Source organism: Nasonia vitripennis (genome assembly GCF_009193385.2).
Source record: "Nasonia vitripennis strain AsymCx chromosome 1 unlocalized genomic scaffold, Nvit_psr_1.1 chr1_random0003, whole genome shotgun sequence".
Classification (NCBI taxonomy): Eukaryota; Metazoa; Arthropoda; class Insecta; order Hymenoptera; family Pteromalidae; genus Nasonia; species Nasonia vitripennis.
Window position 1 is genome coordinate 2,180,306 of NW_022279589.1, and position 22,493 is coordinate 2,202,798.

Sequence of the window (22,493 nt, forward strand, 5' to 3'; positions counted from 1 at the left end):
TTGCAGCGTCGCAATCATATTAATTCATTGAAATTCAAAATGTCATTTTTTTTATAGGTCGTATTTCATCCGGAATTTTTGTCATCTACTAATCCACTTTTTGGATTAGACTATGAAGAATTCGTTCGTGGATGCCATCTAGGAGTTTTCCCTTCCTATTATGAGCCATGGGGATATACTCCAGCTGAATGTACAGTCATGGGAATACCAAGTATAACTACAAATCTTTCAGGATTTGGATGTTTCATGCAAGATCATGTGGCGGATCCAATGAGTTACGGAATTTACATAGTCGATCGAAGATTTATCAGTTTAGAAGCAAGTGTTCAACAACTTGCTCAATATATGTTTGATTTTTGCCGTCTAAATAGACGCCAAAGAATCATACAGCGAAATCGGACTGAACGCTTAAGTGACTTACTAGATTGGCGGAATCTTGGAATTGTAAGTTTTTATATACATATTGATAATGATTTAAATTTTTCCTACTGATTTAGAAATCATGTGTTATGTACGTATTATATTAAATATTTGTGATATTCAATACTTGCTATAAATAATAATTTTGTGCTTATAGAATAATGCAAGATAATTGTTATTAGTTTAAATTAAATTCTTTGCTGCTCCTAGAAAAATGGGTGAAATTCTAAATATTCCATCAGGTGTCGTATGGGAAAGGGGCGGTTTGGGGATGCATTCTTTCTCCCTTTAAATTCAAATATATTTAACCAATTTATTAAACAACCATGTTAATGTATTAATCACCCCATGGTCATTGTACAAAATCAACATTAACAAAGCTGATAGATATTAAAATATCAAAACAATCGTAAGATAGCCAAATAATCTTACAAATATATTATAATGAGACAACCGTTAGACAACCAGACAGCCTTTAAGATATCTTATCTTATCTTATTTTATATCTTGCTAAGATCGAACATATTTTTGTCTTCATTTTTCTCCGGTCCTTATTTTATATGTTACTTATTTTTATGGGCTATAACTTTTTTATCGGCTATAACTTTAAATATTGGGCATTGTAAATGTTAGATATTGCAAATCTTGTGCTTTAAAAATTGTGGTTATTACTATTTTTGGGTGTTACAAATTTTTGCCTTTACACATTTTGGGCTTTAAAATTTGTAGTCTTTAATATTTTTGTGCCTTACTATTTTTGGGTGTTAAAAATTTTAACTGTTGCTATTTTTAAGCGTTACAAATTTTTGGCGCTAAAATTTGGGCCTTGCTGTTTTTGAGCTTTGAAAATTGTGGGCCTGAAAAATTTTGTGCCTGAATATATGTGGGTAATTGCAGCCAAGTTTTAAAAAACGCTGCACGGGGGGTCTGCGAATGTTAATTAAAGTCTTTTTACTCTCGTAATCGTACAATATAGAAAATCCATTTTGCTTCCCCCTAGAGGAAGCTTTGTAATAGTAAAATTTTGAGTTTCGTCAAAACTTCTAGAAAATACTTTTTGGTGTGTTAGATGTTCAAATCAAGTGTTTTTAGATAATGTCCGTATGGATGCGTGTGTGTATGTATACCATAATATTTCTGGAACTACTCCGTCAATATCAATAAAATTTGACATGCATATATATTTTTGGATTCTGAATTTGAGAAAAACAGTTATTTTTTATTTTCTGAACTATTTTTTTATGGCCATTTTTTGATTTTTGAAAAATACTTATTTGCGTTTTTTTCAATCATCCCATTGTTACCAACAATTTAGCTATAATGCATTTGCAAGAGAATAAAATCGCCTATTTTTCATCGTTTGGTCCTCGAGATCGACCGCTTTGTTCGGCAAATAAAATAAAAAAGGTGCTTTTTTTTACATGCGTACTAAAAAATAATGTTGTCTGTAATTCTTATCCATATTAAATAATAATGAAAAAATACTTTGTTTTAATAATTCTTATAAAATGCGAAATTGAAAGGTATTTATAAAATCATTATCAAATTTATTGCTGCCTCCTAGAGGAAGCTTTGTAATTGTAAAATTTTCAGTTTCGTTTAAACTTCGTAATAAAATCTAACATGCATATATTTTTTGATTATAAATTTGGGAAATTTTTTTTTATGATTCTGACAATTTTATGGCCATATTATAGCCATTTTTCGATTTTTGAAAAAATATTTTTGCTTTTTTTTTGATAAAATGATTTATACAATGTATCTAACAATAGTGTATCTAAAAGAGCATAAAATTGCCTACTTTTTTCCGCAAGATTTTTCAGATTGACTGTTCCCTTTAATTTTAATGATAAAAAAGGTGTTTTTATTTAAAAATTTATATCTTTAAAACTAAATGGTCAAACGTTTTGAAAAATATATGATGATAGAAAACGATAATATCTACTTTCTGTAAAAAATTTGAACTATTTTAACTTAATTAAATGGCTTTAATTAAGTTAAAATTCTGGGAAAATATCAATCTTTTGATGACCTCGGCTAGGTTCTTTTTGCAGCTTATGAAACCGTTTAGTTTAAAAGATATAAGGATTCAAATTTTTGTCTCTCTCCCTGTATACTCTGTATGACTGAACATAATTTTTTTTGTTAATTTTCATAACTCGTTATCTAAAGCTCAGAATGTTTTGAGAACATTTATGATTTTATGAGGTGTTATGTCCTAAACTATTGAAAGATGTCACCTGACAGTAACTATACGGGTTGGTTTGCTTTATGAACACGGAGGACGACAAAGCTTTGAACGCAGAGTCTTAGCGCCCTCGGTGCCTGACTACTTTCACGATCTAAGAAAGAACAGCCGCCAGTAGCCGCCAGAAAGTCTTTTGAAACTATTATCGCCATTGTATATTTTTAATTGGAATCCCACACTGAGGTGAATAATTTAAATTAATCCTCTCTTGACAGTTGGCTAAATAAGACGTCACTCCTATCGTTATGGTTGTATCGCGGACTAATAGTTTGCTACGCTTTTGAGTAGTACGATTAACTTCTTATGAAACGCAAAGAGAAAGAGAGAAAGAGAGAAGCGATGCGCAATAGAGGCGTGCAGCCTGTTTAATAATGTGTCACCTACCTTTCTTTATTTTCTGCTGCTGATCTGCTCTGCTCCGAGCACGTCCTCTCAGTGGCATCGATTCGGCTTCCAAAGCGGATGGGTTTCGATTTCGAATAGGTACGTCAAGGATCAGGAGCTTTAGGGTCAAATGTGCACTCGCGATTTAACTTTAATAAAATTTATTCAATTGCCACACGAATTGGAATTAACGCTCGCTCGTAACTATCTAACTTTTTGCGAATTATTTTAGATTTTCAAGAATGACGAACAACAACGTAAGTATGCTAGTTCGATAAAGTGGAAAATTTTATAAGTGTTGCACGACCGAAATTTTTCTAAGTTCCTGAACTGTCGAGTTCCAAGATGTTATATCGGACCGGGCTCGGGCAGAGCTTTTGCGTGGCGACGAATTTTGAAGCAGACTGAGGACGTGAGGACCTGTTGCTGGGCTCTTTTATGCTCTCGTAGCAGAGGCGATCTCCGATTTTCGTCTCCTTGGCGGGGTGGGTGTTTGGCCAATTAGGAGGCCTAGATGCAGCTTCTTGCCTTATTTAGAGAGTTTAATTTATGTGCAGGGAGGGCCAATCAAAAAACCAGAGTAAAAATCCTCTCCACTAGTACAACGTGTTTCCTTGTGCTCCTCTCCTGTCAAACTCGCCTCTGATTTCCTTTTTCTTATCTGCAGGCTTATAGAAGCTCTTCTATGAATTTTGAGCTGACTCGTACAGTGTCCTCTTCGGCGGCTCCTCAAGCTTCCAGAGCGCGTGAGTTATGTGTCACTTGCCGATAGCGCTGCGCGCTCTGTGGGTTTCCCCTTCATTGCACGTGCATCGCCTACTGGTATGCGCGGTCCATGATTTACAATAGGCTTCTTATTTTTTTCTCTACATGTGCTGTGCTGTATAAGTTATATTTTCTAGCGGCTCGGTTTTAGTATCGGTGTGTTCTGCTTAGTCTCCTGCTGTAGAGTCGTAATGTGTGCGTGCATATCGGTGTGTCTTTACATTATTATGTTTTTATTCTAATTTATCATTATTGTCTTACGTGAGTCTACCATTATTATTGATTTCTCAACTGATTTTACTTGTCAACATTCGAATTTAATTTTGTTTTTATTCTTACTTCGCCTTACGTTGTCGTTCCTTGTTTTTATCTATTTCATTAATTATTGTATGTGTCAATTACTATCGGTTTCGTATTTAGGGTCTGTTTAATGCCAATTTGATAGTATCCTGATGCCAAGTATAGTGTTATACCTTGTGGTATCGAGAGCATATTTTACTATACGCTGCATTCTAGTGGGAAGGGTATCGATTGATTTGCTTATAATAACTAACCATACTTGTTTTCAATATATTAAAATGCGAAAGAAAGTGAGCATTTCACAGAGGTAGAACATTTTTGTTTAATTTAATTCTGGAATCACGCGACCGATTCTAATAAAATTGGACATGCATATATGTTTACTGATTTTGAATTTGGGTACATTTTCTTTCAAGATTCTAACCATTGTATGACTATTTTATGGTTATTTGATGGTCATTTTATGTCCAGTTTTCGATTTTTGAATAACTATTTTTGCTTTTTTTTAAACTAAATAGTCAAGACTTTTGAAAAAATTATGATATTTGAAAAATAGATAATATCTACTTTCTCTAAAAATGTTAAGCCATTCTGATGAAAGCCGTTTGGTTTTAATTGACATTTACTTGTTACCTTTTAAAAATGCAAAAAATGCTTAGATCACCTACGACTTGACCCTCTGTAACTCGAAGAATATTTATAAAAAAATTCTGAAATAATTCATGAGATCCTTGGAATATATTGGGAACATATTCCCACAGTTTCAAGACAATGCAATACTGTATATTTGAACAACATTTTATGTATTGGAACTATAAATTCAGTTGGAGGAAGCTACTTGCCAAAGAATTAGAAGCGGTTTTATTGTATTATATTAGTAATGTCATTAACTATCATATGCTATTGTGACGTGGGTGTGATCTATCCCAGTAATATTCCCTCTAGCCCTGCCAAGCGTCGGGCTGACACGCAGATACTTCCCAGTCAACAAAATGTCGTTTCGATGACGACAAAGTCCTCGGCTGCTTAGCGACTGCGTCTTGATGGACCGCGGAGAGTGTCAAAGTCCTCTGCTTGGCTGTAATGCTTATGGGAATCGGGGCAAGCATGCACGGATAAACAACACGGGTTTATTATACCTTTAGTTGAAGCGAGCTGATTCTACCCTCTTAACGTTTATTTACTTAAAAATAACGACGTTTCTTTTAATCGCGTGTGGCGGGCCGCGTGTGTTATTCGTGTGTTTGGCGATGAAACGATCGTCAAGATCGGCCGTTCAAAGTTCGCGCCTCTTATAATAATTATTAAAATCCATTCAACTAATAAAAAACGAGTTCAAGCTAAATAGATTAAGACTAAAAAGACAAAGAAATAAAACTATTATAGGCGGAAGGAAAATACAAAATAAAATTCTAAGATTGAAACAAAATTGCAAAAGATGTATTGACATAAACTCTACAAGGCGAAGCTCTTAGCTCCTTGTCGCGATCTAGACTGACCCGCAGAGCACGCGAGGCGACGCTTGCCCCTGCAAAGTCCCCGAAACTCGGCTTCCCCTTACCGGGTCTCTGTTTTTCACGTTCGCTGGTTTGGATCGCCAGATGCCGATGCATCTGATATCTCGAAATTTTTCCCTCCGCGAAAAGCTATAAAAAAATCGGACCCGACTTCGCGCTCGGCGCTGTGTTAACATAGTGACGCGCGCGCTCTCGCTGCTTGGGACCTGAATTCGCACCATGCGCAGCGCTGGGTCTTAACGCCGCGACGCGAACAAAGGCCCTCTTTTTCCGAACACGCACGTAGCCGTCTTCACATCTTGTCCCTGCCCTGTTCCCGCTTCACTTAGGCTTTTGCCCGCGATGCGGGGAAAACCTCTTGAGAGGAAAACCTACGCCAGAAACAGAGCGCATATATAACAAATATCTTAGCCTAAACACACGCAAACTCATTGTCGACCATAAATCTAACAATAACTGATACTCCCATCCGCACACCCGCTCGACCGAAGCGTAGAACAACGACTCCATGCTTTCACTTCATCGATCCGGACAACATACTCCCAACAAGCTTCGCTTGTCTTAGCCAATTCGCGTTCGCGCAGGAAAATCTTGGCTTTTCCTCGCCCCGCGGTCTCTCCAATTACCGGGTGTATTCATCCGAGAGAGAGAACAGAAACACAAGTAGCCACCCATACTACGAGGCTTACACATCATTTTACATGACGCGCTGAAGCACTTGTCCGACGATCTTTGCTTTCACTTCGATCCGCGCCCGTACGTCAGGAACAACGCCGTTGAACAGCACGTGTCAGTCGGATTGTAGATAGCCGGTGGCTTTAGCCACTTGCGCCTGCTAGCGCAGCTAGAATCAGAGAGCACCTTTCTAATCTCTCCACTTCAAACTATCTTATCTGTTTCCCTTTCTTCCGGGCTCCTTCGTGTCGCCCGTCTCTCTCTTTCTTACAGCGTCTCTATAGGCGCTGCGATTGTCAACGCGCTCTCTGTTGATTCTCTCTCTCTCTCTCTCTCTCTCTCTCTCTCTCTCTCTCTCTCTCTCTCTCTTTCTGTGAGTATATCCTTACCTCTATGCTTTGCGTGTGGCTCCTACCGCATCGATCATCGTCTCGTCGCGCATCAGTGTGTGCGTTGTGTGTGTGTATGCGTGAGTGAGTGTGTTCTTACGCGCGTACTGTGCTGGGCACATGCTACATTTTTTGATGAACAAAAATAAAATGCAATGATCAAAGAAAATTACAAAATCAAAAGATTCTAATGGTTTTCCTTGACTGTGCGGTCTTGTCAAACCAATAGGAAACACTGCAGGGGAAAAAGATCCATAAATATGCTTAGAAACGAACATTTTCATCACGATAAAAGTTCTTTTGATCACAACTACGCTTGAAGCGCGTTTATGTTAATTTTTCTGAAAAATCAGTAAAATTGACAAAATTCTAAGGATTTTCAGCGTCCGTAAAACTTTTTCAAATCAATAGGAATCACTGCGGGGGAAAAAGATCCATAAAATATACTTGAAAACTAACATTTTCACGGCGGTAGAAAGTATTTTGGTCGCAACTACGATCGAAGTGCGATTTAGTTCATTTCTAAAAATGCAGTAAAATTGTTACAGTATAATGTTTTTAATGTATTATAAATTATAATAAACCTGGAATTATATATTTTAATCCTTCTAAAGAATTTCGAAGATTGAGTTAAACATTTTATTGATATTAGCACTATTATTTTATAAACAATATTCATTGTGTGTACTTTATTTTCATTTTGTATATTTGGTTCTTTTATTCTAGCATTGTTAAGTTATAATAATTATAAACTAATAACGGTCACATTGCTCACTGTCGCTCACTCGGTTGTATTTCGATGGAGACTTGGTTTAACATGTACATTGTAAATAAGTATGTTTAAAATACATTTTATAGCACAGTGTGGCTAAAATCCGCTGTTAAGTCACGCCTATCTGTGACTAAAGTAGTCCTTTTTTGCACCGTACTTATCACGGATCTAACCTCACGGTGCAAATAAGGACTACTTTAGTCACGAATAGGCGAGACTTGCGGATGTTAGCAGTCTGTGCTATAAGATTTTATACGATACGTGTGACTTAAATGGTTCAGTTTTACACGGTGCTTAGGGCCCTCGCTACGCTAAGGTACTAACTGCGTCGTGTAAAAATGAACCATTTAAGTCACACGTATCGTAATGTACTATTTCAGCATTGGAATTTTTAATTATGTACAAGTTGACATTTTCATAAATACTAGCAGGATACGTCCCTCTAGGTCCGCGACGGCACTTCCGTAGCAGGTCCCTAAATGGTCACAGGTCGGGTCAGTCCCAATAGCGGACTCTTCGCGGATTTGGAGACGACCTTCTCACTCGCGAGCTAGTAGCGAAAGTCTGATGATTCCCTCGGGCTTTGTCACCGGGTACCCTCTCGAACATCCTCTCTGCGGTCTGCTGTCGGTACAGCCGCACGACAGCGTCGTCTGCTGTCCTAATCTAACCTCTTTCGACAAACAAGCACAATTATTATTTTAATAATAATTTTTTATAAATACTTGTATTTTTTTTTAATAAATTCGATAAGAATATTTATTTATATGTAATTTGTAAATTTTAATTTTTTTGTATCAGAATTTAATTAAAAATATTCTAAGTTAATATAAATTGATATAATCTACAAATTATTTGAACTTTTTTATAAGAAATAATATACAGTAGCATGGGGTGTGTGGTTGCATGGGTTGCAGAATTATAACATTACATTCCAGTTATTATTAAGTTTTTCTGCTATTTTAAATAATTTAATAGAGATGAGACATAATTCTAAAAATTTTTTATATTACAATTGAATTCTAATGACATAGCATCGTTTTCAGGATAATCCACTGAATATTGATTAAATATAATCATTATATGTATATAATTATTATAGATTATATTGTTATAGTTATATGATATTATATGTATACATATATACATACTATAATATAACTATAGTGACGAGCGAACGCGAATTCGTATTTCGCGTGCTCGCCGCGTCGCGCGACCATTTCATGCGTAAGGGCGGCGTTGCTAGCTTGGCGGTACGGAAAGCGCGCGCGGTTACACACGCGTTCTACAGTTTAGATACCCGATATTTTACGGGTGCGACACCCGCGAACATCCGCATCAACGAGACGAGAGTGCTACCAACGACCAGAGACCACCTGCTGGAGGAGTCGCCCAGGCCAACAACATCTTGAGCACCCGAGAGCCAAAATCTGTATCGTGTAAGCGCGATCGCACAGGACTCGGAGAAGGGGCTTCTCTCGGTGTTTCGCAACAAGTTTAGGTGGGTCTAGTGGCAGGCCTACGCGACGAGACGTCGCAATTAATTCCTTTTTCACGAATTTTCCTAGTTGAATAACTGGACTGAAAACACCGAGGGGCTTGATACTCGAGTCTAGCTCGCCGCGCCGACATAAACAGGGCTTCAGAGCGGCGCGCAACGGTTCGAAGTTGCGCGGGCTAAAATAAATACGCCTGCCTAATAAACAGGCGACGGCTCGCTGTGCAGAACGGCGAGCAGGTTAGAAATTTAGATTTTGCCTGCTGAGCGCGAAGGGGCGATCGTACTTACACAAAATGCATGGAGTCGAAAGCGTGTGTTAGTTAGGCATTTTTGCGTTTACAGCATAGGAAACATTGTAAAATTTCTGCAAAATAGCAACAGAAGTGGCAGTGTCACCAGTCGGATTATCGGGTTGGCTCGACGCGGGGTCGACGACCACGACATCAATTTATTTTTTTTTTTTTTGTTATGAAATTAGCGAGCGACAAGATAAGCGGGATTTGTGTTATCTTTTTGTTTTCTTGACTGGGGACACAACAGCGTAAGCGAGCGTAACGCATAGCTAGGGATTGCGAGACAAATACACGCGCGCGCTCGACTCTAGCAAGCGATACTTGTTGCTAAAGCACGAGCATAGAAGAAAATCAAGCAACCCAGAAATGTTAAACGTCTACAAATGGCTAATGGGCGAATACGACCCGTCGGGCTTCGAGCCGACGGGCAGACTAGGAGCCGCAGCGGTGAAACAAGAGCGTGTAGAGAGCCGCAGATCATTTTTAGAGGCAACATGCATAGAGGAAAGAAGAAACGGCGTTAACCCGCACCCATTAGGAGAACTAATGTCGGACCCAAGAGCTTAAGAAAGACTGCAGAGGACGTTAGACAATGCCGTTAAAGAGATCGTCATCACGCCAGAAAATGTACACGAAGAAGCCGGAGCGGGCAACGACTACTACAAAAACTGCATCGCGGGGGTGGACAGACAAGAGTATCCGATGCCACCCGGCATGATAGATTACCTGGAAAAAATGCAGTAGACAGTTAAAAGCCTGCAAGAGCAGGTGAGCCAATTCAAGCAAGAGCGCACGGAAGCGCGTGCTTCCAGCACCAGGACGGACGGCGAGTCGAGACAACCGCCGCCAAGAGTCACGTTCGGCGACGCAACAAATTTTGAGACATCAACCACAGCAACAGGCGCGAAAGGCGCAACTCCCAGGAACAGGTGAAGAGAATGGTACGAGGCGGTAGAAAGACACTCGCCCGCACTAATCCGAGGCACGACGAGAACGTTCGTGAGAGATATCGTGACTATAGTTCGCAAGTGGGACTTGCGATTTTCTGGAAGCATGACGGATAGAATCGACAGGTTTTTAGAGCGCCTAGAGTCGAACATGAGGCTAGCACAGATGACAGAGGTCGAGAAAATGAAATCGCTGCCACACGTGTTCACGAGTGTTGCGGCAGAGTGGTATGAAAATAATAAGGATAACTGGAAGTACTGGAAAGAAGTTCGAACAGCAGCTACAAGGTGGTACGGGACGATACCAAGGGGCGTACGAGCCCGAGCACGACTATGTGACGTGCCTCGGAGAAATGATGAAAGAAATGAGGCCTCGTCCGAGCCTGGAGAAACAGTTAGACCTGCGACGTTAAATTGCTGCGACTGGGATAACTTCTGAGAGAAAGCAGAAGAAGCCGAAACTGTATTGGCGAGCAGTCAAGAGTACCGCGCGCCACCGCTACCCGAGCAGACTATGGTGGCATCGCTAGCGTACGTCTTACCGACGAAACGCAAACCAGCCACAGTACCACCAAAAGTTGCACAGTCAAGTGACGGAAATACACAATTGGCAGAAATGTTTAGCAGAATGTTAGATAGATTAGATAGATAGATAGATAGATTAGCATTTATTTTTGCACAAGTCAAAAAATACATATGTATCACATATTGTCACAGATTTATCACAGATTTGTTAAGTAATTATCACGCATTATGTAAATTTTTTTCTTATTTACTACTCACGTTACTTAAAATAAAACCTTTGGTCATAGACATTAAAATAAAATAATAATATAAATAAATAGTTGGACGGTACAATATTAAACGGATTCACGGAAATGTGGCAGAATCAGTGTTCTGATCGATAGTACATTCAATCTTGCGTACGTATATGCGCCTACGCATCACAGCCTTAAAAGATTTAAGCGACGGAAGATCTCTTGCGTCGCGCGGGAGAGAATTTCAGAGGCGCGCACCTTGGGCTTTAAAGGAATACAGTCTCGCGTCGGTACGCGCTCTAGGCACTACTAGTTCTTGCGGATCCCTAGCTTAGGTTCTAGACTGGTTCCTGTCTTCCTTCTATAGGGGGAGATGTGCTCGTCCCTACTAACACCACATATGTGCCTCACACATGAGTTCTGCAATCACTGAAGTCGTGTGCTTTGTTAACCTGATACGTCAAGGTAAACAAGGGAGCAGTAGTCCAGGTGCGGGGTGGCAAGAGCGCCCGCCAGTCGCCTACGCAGTTTCTCGGTGGTGCAGGATCTAAAGGATCAAAGGCCATAAAGGACTCTATTAACCTTTCGGCTAATCGCATCCACCTGCGGTTTCCATGTTATCTTCGAATCCATTACAACACCGAGGTTGGTTACAGTGTCCGCAAAGGGTATGAAGACTCCATCCTCAATCGCAATGCCAGGCAACTTTAGACTTTGCACCTTGTTAATATTACTATTAGCTCTCGAATATGTTTGGAGGGCGAAATCGTGTCGAACGCCTTACTGAAGTCAAACATCAGGAGGATAGTAAGCAGTTGCTTTTTGCTATTAATACCCGACCTAATGTCCTCTGACAGACTCAGTAGTGCTGTTTGCGTGCTGTGATAACGGCGAAAACCCGTCTGGCGTGTATCAAGAAGCCTCCTCAACTCTAAGTACTCGGATATCTGATCGTGAACAATCTTCTCTAGAACCTTGACAAGAAAACATAACAGAGCGATCAGACGAAAGTCTGAAGCGGCTGATGGAATAGCTGTCTTCTTGAGGGGCACTAGACAGGCCTTTTTCCATTCTCCAGGGAAGACGCCACTAGACAGAGAGAAGTTAAAAATAGATACAAGGTGTTGGCCCAGGACCGCAAGCGATTTAGCAATGACATCCTGAGGAATGATATCTTCCCCTTTTACCTGTGACGAGAATTGCGCAACGGCCAGGACCACGTCCGAAAAAGTGATTTCACGGAAAGTAAAACCAGCTTTACTGGCCGTCGCCACGATCTCATCGAAGTTCACCTTGCTCTCTGATTTTGATACGGAGACCCCAGCAAAGTGGGCATTCAGCTCGCCTGGGGAGAAACTGTGCAGTTCCTACTTAGTCGTGGACAAAAGTCCAAGATTGCGAAGCTCAATCTAGATGTTTGTGTTGTTCTTTAAGGCCTCCGAAATTCTAGCCTGAATTAAAGTCTCTCGCGCCTCGATTGTGCGCTGTTCTGCTTGAGCCGCAAGAGACTGGAATTCCGACGAGAACCTCGGGTCACGGGTTCTTTTGAATCTTTGCTGGACCGCATCACGTTTATCATAGAGATCCTGAAGCTCAGCGTTGACCCACGGTGAAACTTTTTTATTTTTGGGTTTAAATTTCTTTAAGGGGGCAAGTTTATCGATGACGGTCATGATGTTACCACTAAGTGCTTCTAATTGACTGTCTGTGGTCATGCCCGGGCAACTGATGGTTGACCAATCGCAGGCATTGAGAAGGGAAAGAAGCTCCTCGCATCTGGTGGATTTAAAATCTCTATAAAAGAATGAAGTGAGAGTAGGAGATTCCGACTCAGGAGTCCGAATCGTAAAATCAATGATGTTATCCCTACTCGGAAAGGTCGCCATCATGTTGTTCGCATTCAGCACTACTTCATTGTCGTCAGTATAGATTACGTTAATCCACGTATGAGACTCCCCGACGTGGTGCGTCGCGCCATGTTTAACTAATTTGAGATTCAACTCACAGGCCAAATCCTTGACAAAATTCGCATCATGAGACGTCGACAACATATTTGCGTTTAAATCCCCCATAATTATACGATGTTGAATTAGACGAAAGGCTAGCAAAATTCGAGAAGAAAATACGATCAGAGAGCGAGCGCAGCAATAAGAATGAGCAGAAAAGACACAGCACGCATCATAACAAACACCAAGGCAATAAGCCGAAGAGCGAGGCTCTGTGTTATAACTGCAACAAACCCAGACACTTTAAGCGAGATTGTCCGGAGGGAAAAGAGGAAGCGAGCGCATTAGTACGGTCGACACATGCTCGCGAAGCTCCAAGAAGACCGAAAAGGCGGTAAGTAGGAACGAGAGCCCTAGAGTTACCAGGGCAGAAAAGAGATCAGTCTCTGCAACACGAGCTTCAAGAGCAGAAAAGAGGAGTACACGACTCGGGAAAGCGTGCGCAGTTCCCCTGCGCACGGCGAGCGAAAGCTCGCCTGAGAAGCAGAAACGACACAGTGCGATAATGAAGCCGAGTCCGAAAAATAAGAATAAAGCTCGGAAGGCGGGCAAGAGCATGCAGAAGCCTGCCGCGCTCTCATCACTGTCAGCAGAAACAGCTGACAAGGGGGGTGAGGCAGGCCAGCGTGCGCAACAGCGCGGAGAGCCTGGCAGAGGTGAGCGGGATGCGGATGACGTAATCGACTCAATTCTGGAGAGTCGAGCGAGAGAGGAAGATAACCTCCCAGGCGACGAAGACAATCCCCAGGACAAACGCTGGTGGATGGAGGCAGGGGTCGGAAGTTTTCTATTCCGCGCCTTATACGACAAAGGCTCATCTCGTGTATGCATGGGTCCAATCGGATTGCAACTAGCGAGTGCGCTGGGACGGCCGCAGTGCCAAACTAGCAGACGGTAGCTACACGATGATCGTAGGCTATGTCTAGCTGCCCTTCAGAGTCGGCAATGTCGAGAAGGAAGTCCGTGTGGTAATAATACTGGACCTTCTGATGGACTGCATTGTCGACGTCAACTTTATGCTAACATTCAAGGCAGTGTTAGATCCTGCGACATCAAAGCTGCACTTCAAGGAGATTAAAGAATATGTCAGCGTCGAGTTGGCGGCGATGGAAGGAGACGCACTAACTCTAGTCTCCATTGGGCTAGCAAAAGTAGAAGAGCAGCAGAGAGAAGCGCTGCGAGGGCTCCTCGACAAAATTATTAGCCCAGAGACAGGAGAAATAGGGGGCACGACGTGGATAGAACACCACATAAAAGTGCAAACTACGAGGTCAATAAAGCAAAAATATTTTCTGGTCTCCAGGAAAATAGAAGAGGAAATGCACGAGCAGGTGAAAGCCATGCTCGCGGCAGGGATAATCGAACCATCTAACAGTGCTTTCGCGAGTCCGGTAGTGATGGTGAGAAAAGCGAATGGAAAATATCAGAAGCGGGAGCCACGTTTCAAGAGTTGATGGACAAAATAATTACACAAGAGCTGCAGTCACACGCCTTTTCTTATTTAGATGACGTAATCGTCGCAACAGAAACGTTCGAGGACCATGTTAAAGTCCTCGAGCGCGTGTTCAAAAGAATCAAGGAAGCAGGTTTGACTGTCAACAGAGAGAAGAGCATGTTCTGCAAAGAAGAGGTGAAATACCTCGACGTTCTTGTAAACAGAGACGGCTTCAGACCAGATCCGGAGAAGATCGCTCCGCTAGTGAATTTTCCACAGCCGAAGAATCTAAAACAACTAAGGCCACGGCATGGCATCGTGGTATAGGCAATTCTTAGAGGGCTACGCAGCGTTGGCCGAGCCATTGACTTCGCTAACAAGAAAAGATCAGCCGTTCGTATGCGAAGACCAGCAGTCAGCGTTCGAGGCGATAAAAGCTCTCGTCGCCTCGACACCAGTGCTGCACTGTCCAGATTTTGACCAGAAATATATATATAACCGATGCGAGTGATACGGGGCTCGGTGTTGTATTGACGCAATGTATTAACGGACAAGATCGAGTACTTGAATTCGGCAGTCGAGTGCTCACGCCCGCTGAAAGGAACTATACAGTCAGCGAGCGGGAGTGCCTAGCCGTGCTGTTTGCGGTGCGCAAGTTTCGCCAGTAGAAGGAGACGAATTTAAAGTAATAACCGACCACAGTAGTTTGAGATGGTTATGCAACTTGCGTAATCCAACAGGCAGATTGGCTTGCTGGGCGCTCGAGCTACAAGGGCATAAGTATACCATCGAGATTTCAAAAGGTGCAGACCATCATATGCCAGATGCTCTATCTCGGATGTATGAGGAGACAGAGCCAGAAATAGCAACAATGAGTCAGGATTCGCAACCCCAAGACTACTGGTATGATGGCCGGTTTGAAGCAGTCAAGAGAAATCCAGAAAATTTTCCGAAATGGAAAATTGTGGGAGGGGGGGGGGCGGATGTATAAGTACAGACCGGATCCTGACATCACGGGCGCCATGGGAGACGACGACGATGCCTGGGAGCTCGTCGTCCCGGCAGAAAAACGACTGCGAGTGCTGCAAGAATGCCACGATCGACCGACGGCCGGACACTTCGGCCGCGAGAAAATATATAAGAGAGTGACGTAGAAGTATTTTTGGCCGAGAGTATATCGAGACGTAGCATAGTACGTACAGCGCTGTCGACTCTGCCAGCTGAGGAAGGTAGAACAGCGCGCACCGCAGTAGGCAAACACGTGGTGCAAAAACCCTGGCAGTGGGTGGCAGGGGATATCATGGGCCTCTTGCCAAAATCAGCCAAAGATCATGAGTATGCTCTGGTCTTTTAGGATCAATTTACTTAGTAGATACTCTATTGCATCAGTAGATAGAGGTTTGGAGCGCCCGAGATCTTTCACTCCGATAACGGTACTGAATTCAGAAATAAAACGATAAATGAGTACCTGGCGGCTCAAGGCATCTACCATTCGTACTCGCCGCCGTACTACCCGCAAGCTAACCCGGTGGAACATGTAAACTGAACGATCAAAAGAGAAATTGCCGCATTCGCGGAAGAAAATCATAGAGCGTGGGACGAGCATCTCAGCGAGATTGAATTCTCATTTAATACCGCGGTACACGAGGCTACAGGTGCCTCACCTGCATTGCTGAAATTAGGCAGGCAACTAGCGATGCCAGCGTCACTTAGGGCGAAAGAAGACCAAGAAGCAGCGCGGCAAGGAGCCGTAGGTGATTAGCAAGCCCGCCTCGCCAATCTACCAGTTTTACAGGAGCGAGCAAAAGCCCTGTCTGGCGAGGCACAAGATCGAAACGCGTCATATTTCAATACTCGCCGCCGAGCGGCAACCTTCAAGGTCGGCGATATTGTCACCAAGAGAAGGCACGTACTGTCGTCGGCTGCCGGTGAAATAGCGCCGAAGCTAGCCTTGCCTATGCAGACCCGTACACCATCACCGTACAGGTCGGCTCGAATACATTCAAGCTAACCGGCAAGGGCGGGAAAATAGAGAAGCTAGTGCCGGCTGAGGAGATGAAAATCTTCTACGATACGGCAGGAGACGAGACAGGCGAGGAAGTAGTCGACGAGAAAATCTTGCCTAGGGTGTCCAGCATGCAGAGTGGTCTGTATGAGGCAGCTTCTTCAGGTGGCTTTCTCCTTTTGGTAGTAGCACCAGGCGTTGGTTCTTTCAGTTCTTAGGAAACGTCTCTTCTTTGAGACATGAATTGTACAGGTCCTCAAAGACATTGGGGCGTGCCTTAATAGCTTGTTTTAATGCAATATTGGGTATGCTATCCAGGTCTGGAGCCTTGTTGTTTCTAATTCTTTTGCATGCAGCCAGTAATTCTTCTGAAGTGATTGTTGGAATGATTCCTTCATTTGCCTCTGCTTCAGGGATAGCTGTTTCTTCCAGTTGAAGGGGAAACAGTGTGGTCACAATATGGTTCAGCAATTTCGGGCTCTTAGGAGGGGGAATATAATCTCTCATTATCTTCTTCATTACTACTTGGTACGGTCGCCCCCAGGGATCCAGCTCAACCTCGTCCTGTAACTCTTTAAGGCACCTTCGTTTATTTTTTCTGATTTTTTTCTTGAGTATCCATTTAGCATTCTTCATTTCTTTGCTCAGGGCGTCTACTATTTCTCTACCTCGACTAGTCTTGTAGTATTTTTTCCGAGCCCGCTGTTCCCGACTTTTGGTTTGATGGTACTCGCTGCGGGCATTTCTTTATCCCACCAGTATACTGGCGGTCGTTTATTATTGGGAGCCCTCTTAGGCATCGTTGCATCGCAGGCTCGGGTAATATTTCTTATTACCTGGCCCTGCTCGACCTTATCATTTGCAGATTTAAACAGCTGTATTTCTTCTAAAGCTAGCAGATATGTCTTCTCATCATAATCCTTCGTTTTTCAACCGACTCTTTTTGTGGATGCCTTCCCGTTGGATTTCTGTTTTGATTTTTTTATCTCCAGTATGGCTTGGTGGTCACTATTTGTGTAATGATCGCTTACTGTCCACGTTCTAACTAAGCTAATCAGGCAGTTGCTGACAAACGTGAGATCTATGATGGACCCTGCGTCTCTTCTTGGAAATGTGTAAGAACATCCCTAGTTAACTAAAACCAAGTCAAGGAGGGCGAATGCTTCTAATAGCGCTTGTCCTCTTTCGTTCGTCTTTTAGCTGTCCCACTCTTCTGCCCAGGCGTTGAAATCGCCTGCTATCAGTACCGGTTTTCTTTCTACAGCATCTTGTACTAGCCAGTCAAACAGTAGTCTGAATTATTTTATCGACGTGTTAGGAGAAGCATAGCAGCTGTAAATGCGTACGCCTGCGACCTTAGCGCGTACGAATCCTCCATTACGTCTTGTCATTTATTCCTGGAAAGCGGCGTCTCCGCATGCCCATATCGCCGCTTTACCAGTACTGTCTATATCTCACGACGGTTTGTCCAGGTCACTGTATTGTTCACAGACTATGACTATGTCGATTTCTGTCTCACGGACATACTGGCTCAGTAGATCCTGTGCAATCACGCAGTGATTCATATTCAACTGCACTTTTTTTATTTTCTTCTTCTGTCAGTGGCTTCTACTGCAGCTCGGTAAACTGGGCATGCATAGCTAGTAGCTGCGTGGTCACTCTTTCCCCCTGTGCCTTCTTTGCAGAGTACACAGTTGGGTTGGTTTTTACACTTTTTTGCTTTGTGCCCATCTTTTCGACATTTGAAGCAAAGCTTACTTCTATCTTCAGTTACTGTGCAGTTTCTGTCGATATGGCTAAAACCTAGACATTTATAATACCTAAGCGGCTCATTTTTGCGGATAGTCACCCGGATCCTACAGATCTGTAGCTTAGTGATCTTAGTCGTACCTAAGCTGGTACCCGTATCACTGCAATCTGCGTGTCACCGTACGTCTTTCGCAGATATCTTATCGTAGAGTCTTCTATGATGTTCTCTTCATCAATTTCTTTCTGTAGTGCTTCTAGTACCTCCTCTTTTAAAGTAAGCATGTCCAGATCTCTTACTTCAATGGTTTCTTTTTGCTGGATTGCTTTTATTGTGGCGCCTTCCATTAGTACCGCTTGAACTCCTTCTTGGAAGTCCGAGATTTTGACTTTTTTGTGTGTTCAAGCTCTATCAGAAGATCTCCTGCAACTGTTCTGCGTATTTTATTTGCGCTATTAACCAGCGTGTTAAGTGACGGAGCGCTTTCCAGCCACGCTGCTTTTTTTTGGGTGATTATCCTCTCCTTTATTTTCTCCGTTCCTATCCTGCGGAGTAGTTGGGGCTTCCTTTGTTGTACATACCTTCCGATATCTAAGGCCTAGGGTTGTCTAAGTTTCCCTCCCCTGAGTTCCCGAGCGTTAGCATTGCTGTAAGTTATTATCTACTATGCAGAGATTTTAATAGCTCTTATCCATGTCACCTTCGTCTCTGCATGCAGCAGGGGTCAGGTGACAAACCTTTGCGGCTCCTAAGTAAGGTTGGCCCCCGCAAACTCCATAGGGACAGCACCGACCACCAGGGCTTTCACCCGATCGGAATCGACGGCAAGACTGGGCTCTGTGGCTTGACTCGCTTAGAGTAGTTATGTTATCAACTCACTATCTATGTTTGATTTATCTTCGTGGCTTTTCCCTCTAGTCTGTTTAGTCTGCGGAGCATATTTTATTTCTGCTCTACCCTTCGGCCGGTTGAGGAGACCTCTACACGCCGATGAGCATTCTCCGCCACCCAGGGGACGCGCCACCTACTGGGTATCAGCATTCCCGCGCAGGTATGCGTGTGTGTGTGTGTGTCATAATATACCTTAAAAATATAAAAACCAATAAATTAATTTCTTCCGTTTTATTTTTGAACTAGCAAGGTCACCTCACTCCTAACGTCGCTCGGTTGATTAGGTATATATATTTATAGCTATGAAGAAATTTAAAAAAGTAATAAAAGTCAATAGATTATAATAATAACTACAAAAAATTGAAAAGTTACGCTATTAAAAATTTCAGTGAATTTTCAATAACAAAATTAGATGCCACGTTTGATTTTTATTTCGATGAATCAACAATTATAGAGAATGATTTAGGTAGCATAAGTGAAATATGTGAATTCCATAATGCAAAACATTTCAAATTTGAAATATTTTGTCATAAAAAGTTTTCCAATGGTTACAATAGAGGAAACGTTGTATTATCTGACAATATTACTTAACCTTAACGTTTAACAGAATTAGTTTCTGGAAAAACTGACAAAAGTAAACACTTTTTAAATATTGTTAGACAATATAATAATACACTTGCCTTCGCAAGTTTTGGAGCTAGATTTGACGCTCTTTTCGGAAAAGGCCCTCGTCTTATTCGAATAAGTGGTCAAATTTTTCACAATATTTATACCTTACATCTAGACGAAAACAAAGCCAGAATATATGGGCAACTATACATCATTGATAATGAAATCACGTCGCAATCACGATTACAAACGAATGTGTCATGTTCTTTAATGCTATTTAAGGAATTAGATTTTTTTGACAAGTAAAGATGTACGCTAAATCATACCAAATGATGCACGAAGTCAAAATGAAAAAACAAAATCGTTTAAAAAACAAGAAAGATGGGTTTAATAGTAAAGAAATTATAATGTATTTAATACGCAATTCTAATCATGATAAACGTAGATATAACGCAACTAAATGTGATGAAGTAATTGTGGTATTTGTAGGTGCAAATGGTTAACCACCAGAAGATCGAGATGTATGTATATATTCAAAACATAGAGCACCTAATAATATACCGTACATTAGTAAACATGTAGATCTTATGTCATATCTACTTATGTATCCTAATGGAGGTTTTGGATGGATGGCCGATATAAAAAATAAGAACAAAAGCAATATATTAATGCTACAATTTAATTGTCATAAATTTAGCATTAGAAACGATTTTAATCCTTACTTAAATTTAGGAAAATTAACTTAACAATACATTGTTCATGCTTGGGTAAAAGTTAAAGGTTCACGATTATTTTTTTTTTTAATGAAAATCAACACCAATTAAGGGCAGATTTATACAAAGGTGTCATGGATAACTTGGAAAATAAAAGTAACGATGACAACGTAGAAATTAGAAAAATGGTGCTCAATCTTATGAAGAATTAAAAACATTTGAATATGTTACATACACGCAACATTTCATGAAGTAGTTGTAGCTAGAAAATTAATAACCACCGAAAAAGAATGGGATAAATGCTTGAAAGAAGAAATCTAGGTTAAATTTCCTAAAGCTCTGTGCTACCTGTTTAGTTATATATAATGCATATTTCATAACTCAGCAAATGTTAAAGAATTATTTAAAAAATATGAAGCATATTTTTACAGTCCATTGTTAACTAAAGAAATACGTGAAAATATCTCACTGAAACATATCAATTCTATTTTAACAAGTCACGGGTACACACTGACTGACTTCAATTTACCTAAATTTAGTGAGGATATTAAGGAATACCAATTATGAAGAATTTTATGCAACAAATAAAATTGAAAATGATTAATTATAGAATATAGGCTCTTTAACGAATAAACAACGTGAAATTTTCGATGAAATAATAAATATTGTCATTAATAAAGCTAATCAAGTGAAGTGTTTCTTTATTGATGGACCTGGAGTTAGTGGAAAAAACTACTTACTAAGGACAATTATCACTCATTTAAATAAAGAAAAAATAAGTGTTTTACCTGTAGCACGGACTGGTATAGCAGAACATTTATTAATAAATGAAAGAATTTCACTTGTAATTTTTAGAAAAAATCTGGGAAATGTAGAAGTCATAATTTGGGATGAAATAACAATGACATCAAAACATGCTTTACAGGCAGTGGATAAATTATTTAAAGACTTATGAAATAATGACATTGAATTTGGTGGCAAAGTAATGATTATATCAGGTGACTTCTAACAAACACTACCTGTTGTCAAACATGAAAAGTGTGGAAAATTGTGTGAAAAATAGTAATTTATGGAGTAACTCCCAAATAATGACTTTAAAAAATAAAAAAAGAGTTAGTTATTGTAACAAAAAGTTTAAACACCTAGACACCAAAAACTACATGTAGATGTGAGTGAGCATGCAGAAAACCGATAAGAAAGCAATATCTATATAGCTGTGCGGCAAACTTTACCGTCCTAACATTTGTTGCGGCTAACTCAACGGTCCTAATATTTTTTGATTTGATTTGAGCATTTGGTGAATGACACACTTGTGTATTATATCAAAGTTAGCTGTTTTTATCAATATTTTTGTTAAAAATCATAATTAGGCATAATAAAACATGATATAAGTCAAACTATATTAGAGATAACAAAGAAATGCATCTATTTTTTGTATTTAAAAATGCGAACCTCAACATAAAAATAAATAGTAGCACGGGCGCCGCAGCTTCGTCTGCTTCTTAAGCTCGCCTTCATGGCGCTACCGCGCCACTTGATTCAATTTTCTTATTTTTATTGACCAAACATAAAATTTTAATATAGTGTAGATGTCCTATCATATCTATAGTGTAGATTCCTCTCTTTGTCCCTGTCTCTGCGTATTCGAGGGGGAGAGAGAGAGAGAGAGAGAGAGAGAGAGAGAGAGAGAGAGAGAGAGAGAAGTTAAGTAAAATTCTTGATCATACAGGCGAACTCATCACGAAAATTTATTAATGTAATAATCGAATATTGAGTTTAATCGAGCAAAAAAAAATACACTAAGATTTGGAATTGATATTGAATAGTAAATTATAATAAATTATTGGCGTAGACGAGTGCTGAAAACACCTTACCCGAGTCTGACATATATTCCCGTGTTGCACGCAGTTTTTTTCAACAAGGGCATAAAAGGGAGTTTATTATGCGTGAAAGTTAGGTAGGAGATCGTGCATTTCAAGTTGTGTATAAAAAATTTGAGAAATTTGAAAAAATTAAAAAATTTGAGAAAATTTGAGAGATTTGAAAAACGGGTATTAACAGAGGGAAGACAAAAATTTTCTCCCCACTTTAGCTCAAACTTTTTCTAACACGCTTGGA

At 40.7% G+C, this 22,493-nt stretch overlaps 1 protein-coding gene across 8 annotated transcripts in view; it reads left to right on the plus strand.

Moving 5' to 3' along the window:
- LOC100119226 (glycogen [starch] synthase) overlaps positions 1-22,493 on the plus strand; it is a 489,541-nt gene that overhangs the window by 387,066 nt on the left and 79,982 nt on the right. For 7 of the 8 annotated variants that reach the window (XM_032601246.1, XM_031930050.2, XM_032601245.1 and 4 more), the window contains one exon: positions 58-444. The exons of the other annotated variant lie outside the window; for it this stretch is intronic. In XM_032601246.1, the coding sequence (XP_032457137.1) occupies positions 58-444 (387 nt within the window). The remainder of the gene's footprint in view (positions 1-57; positions 445-22,493) is intronic. 8 annotated transcript variants of the gene reach the window in all.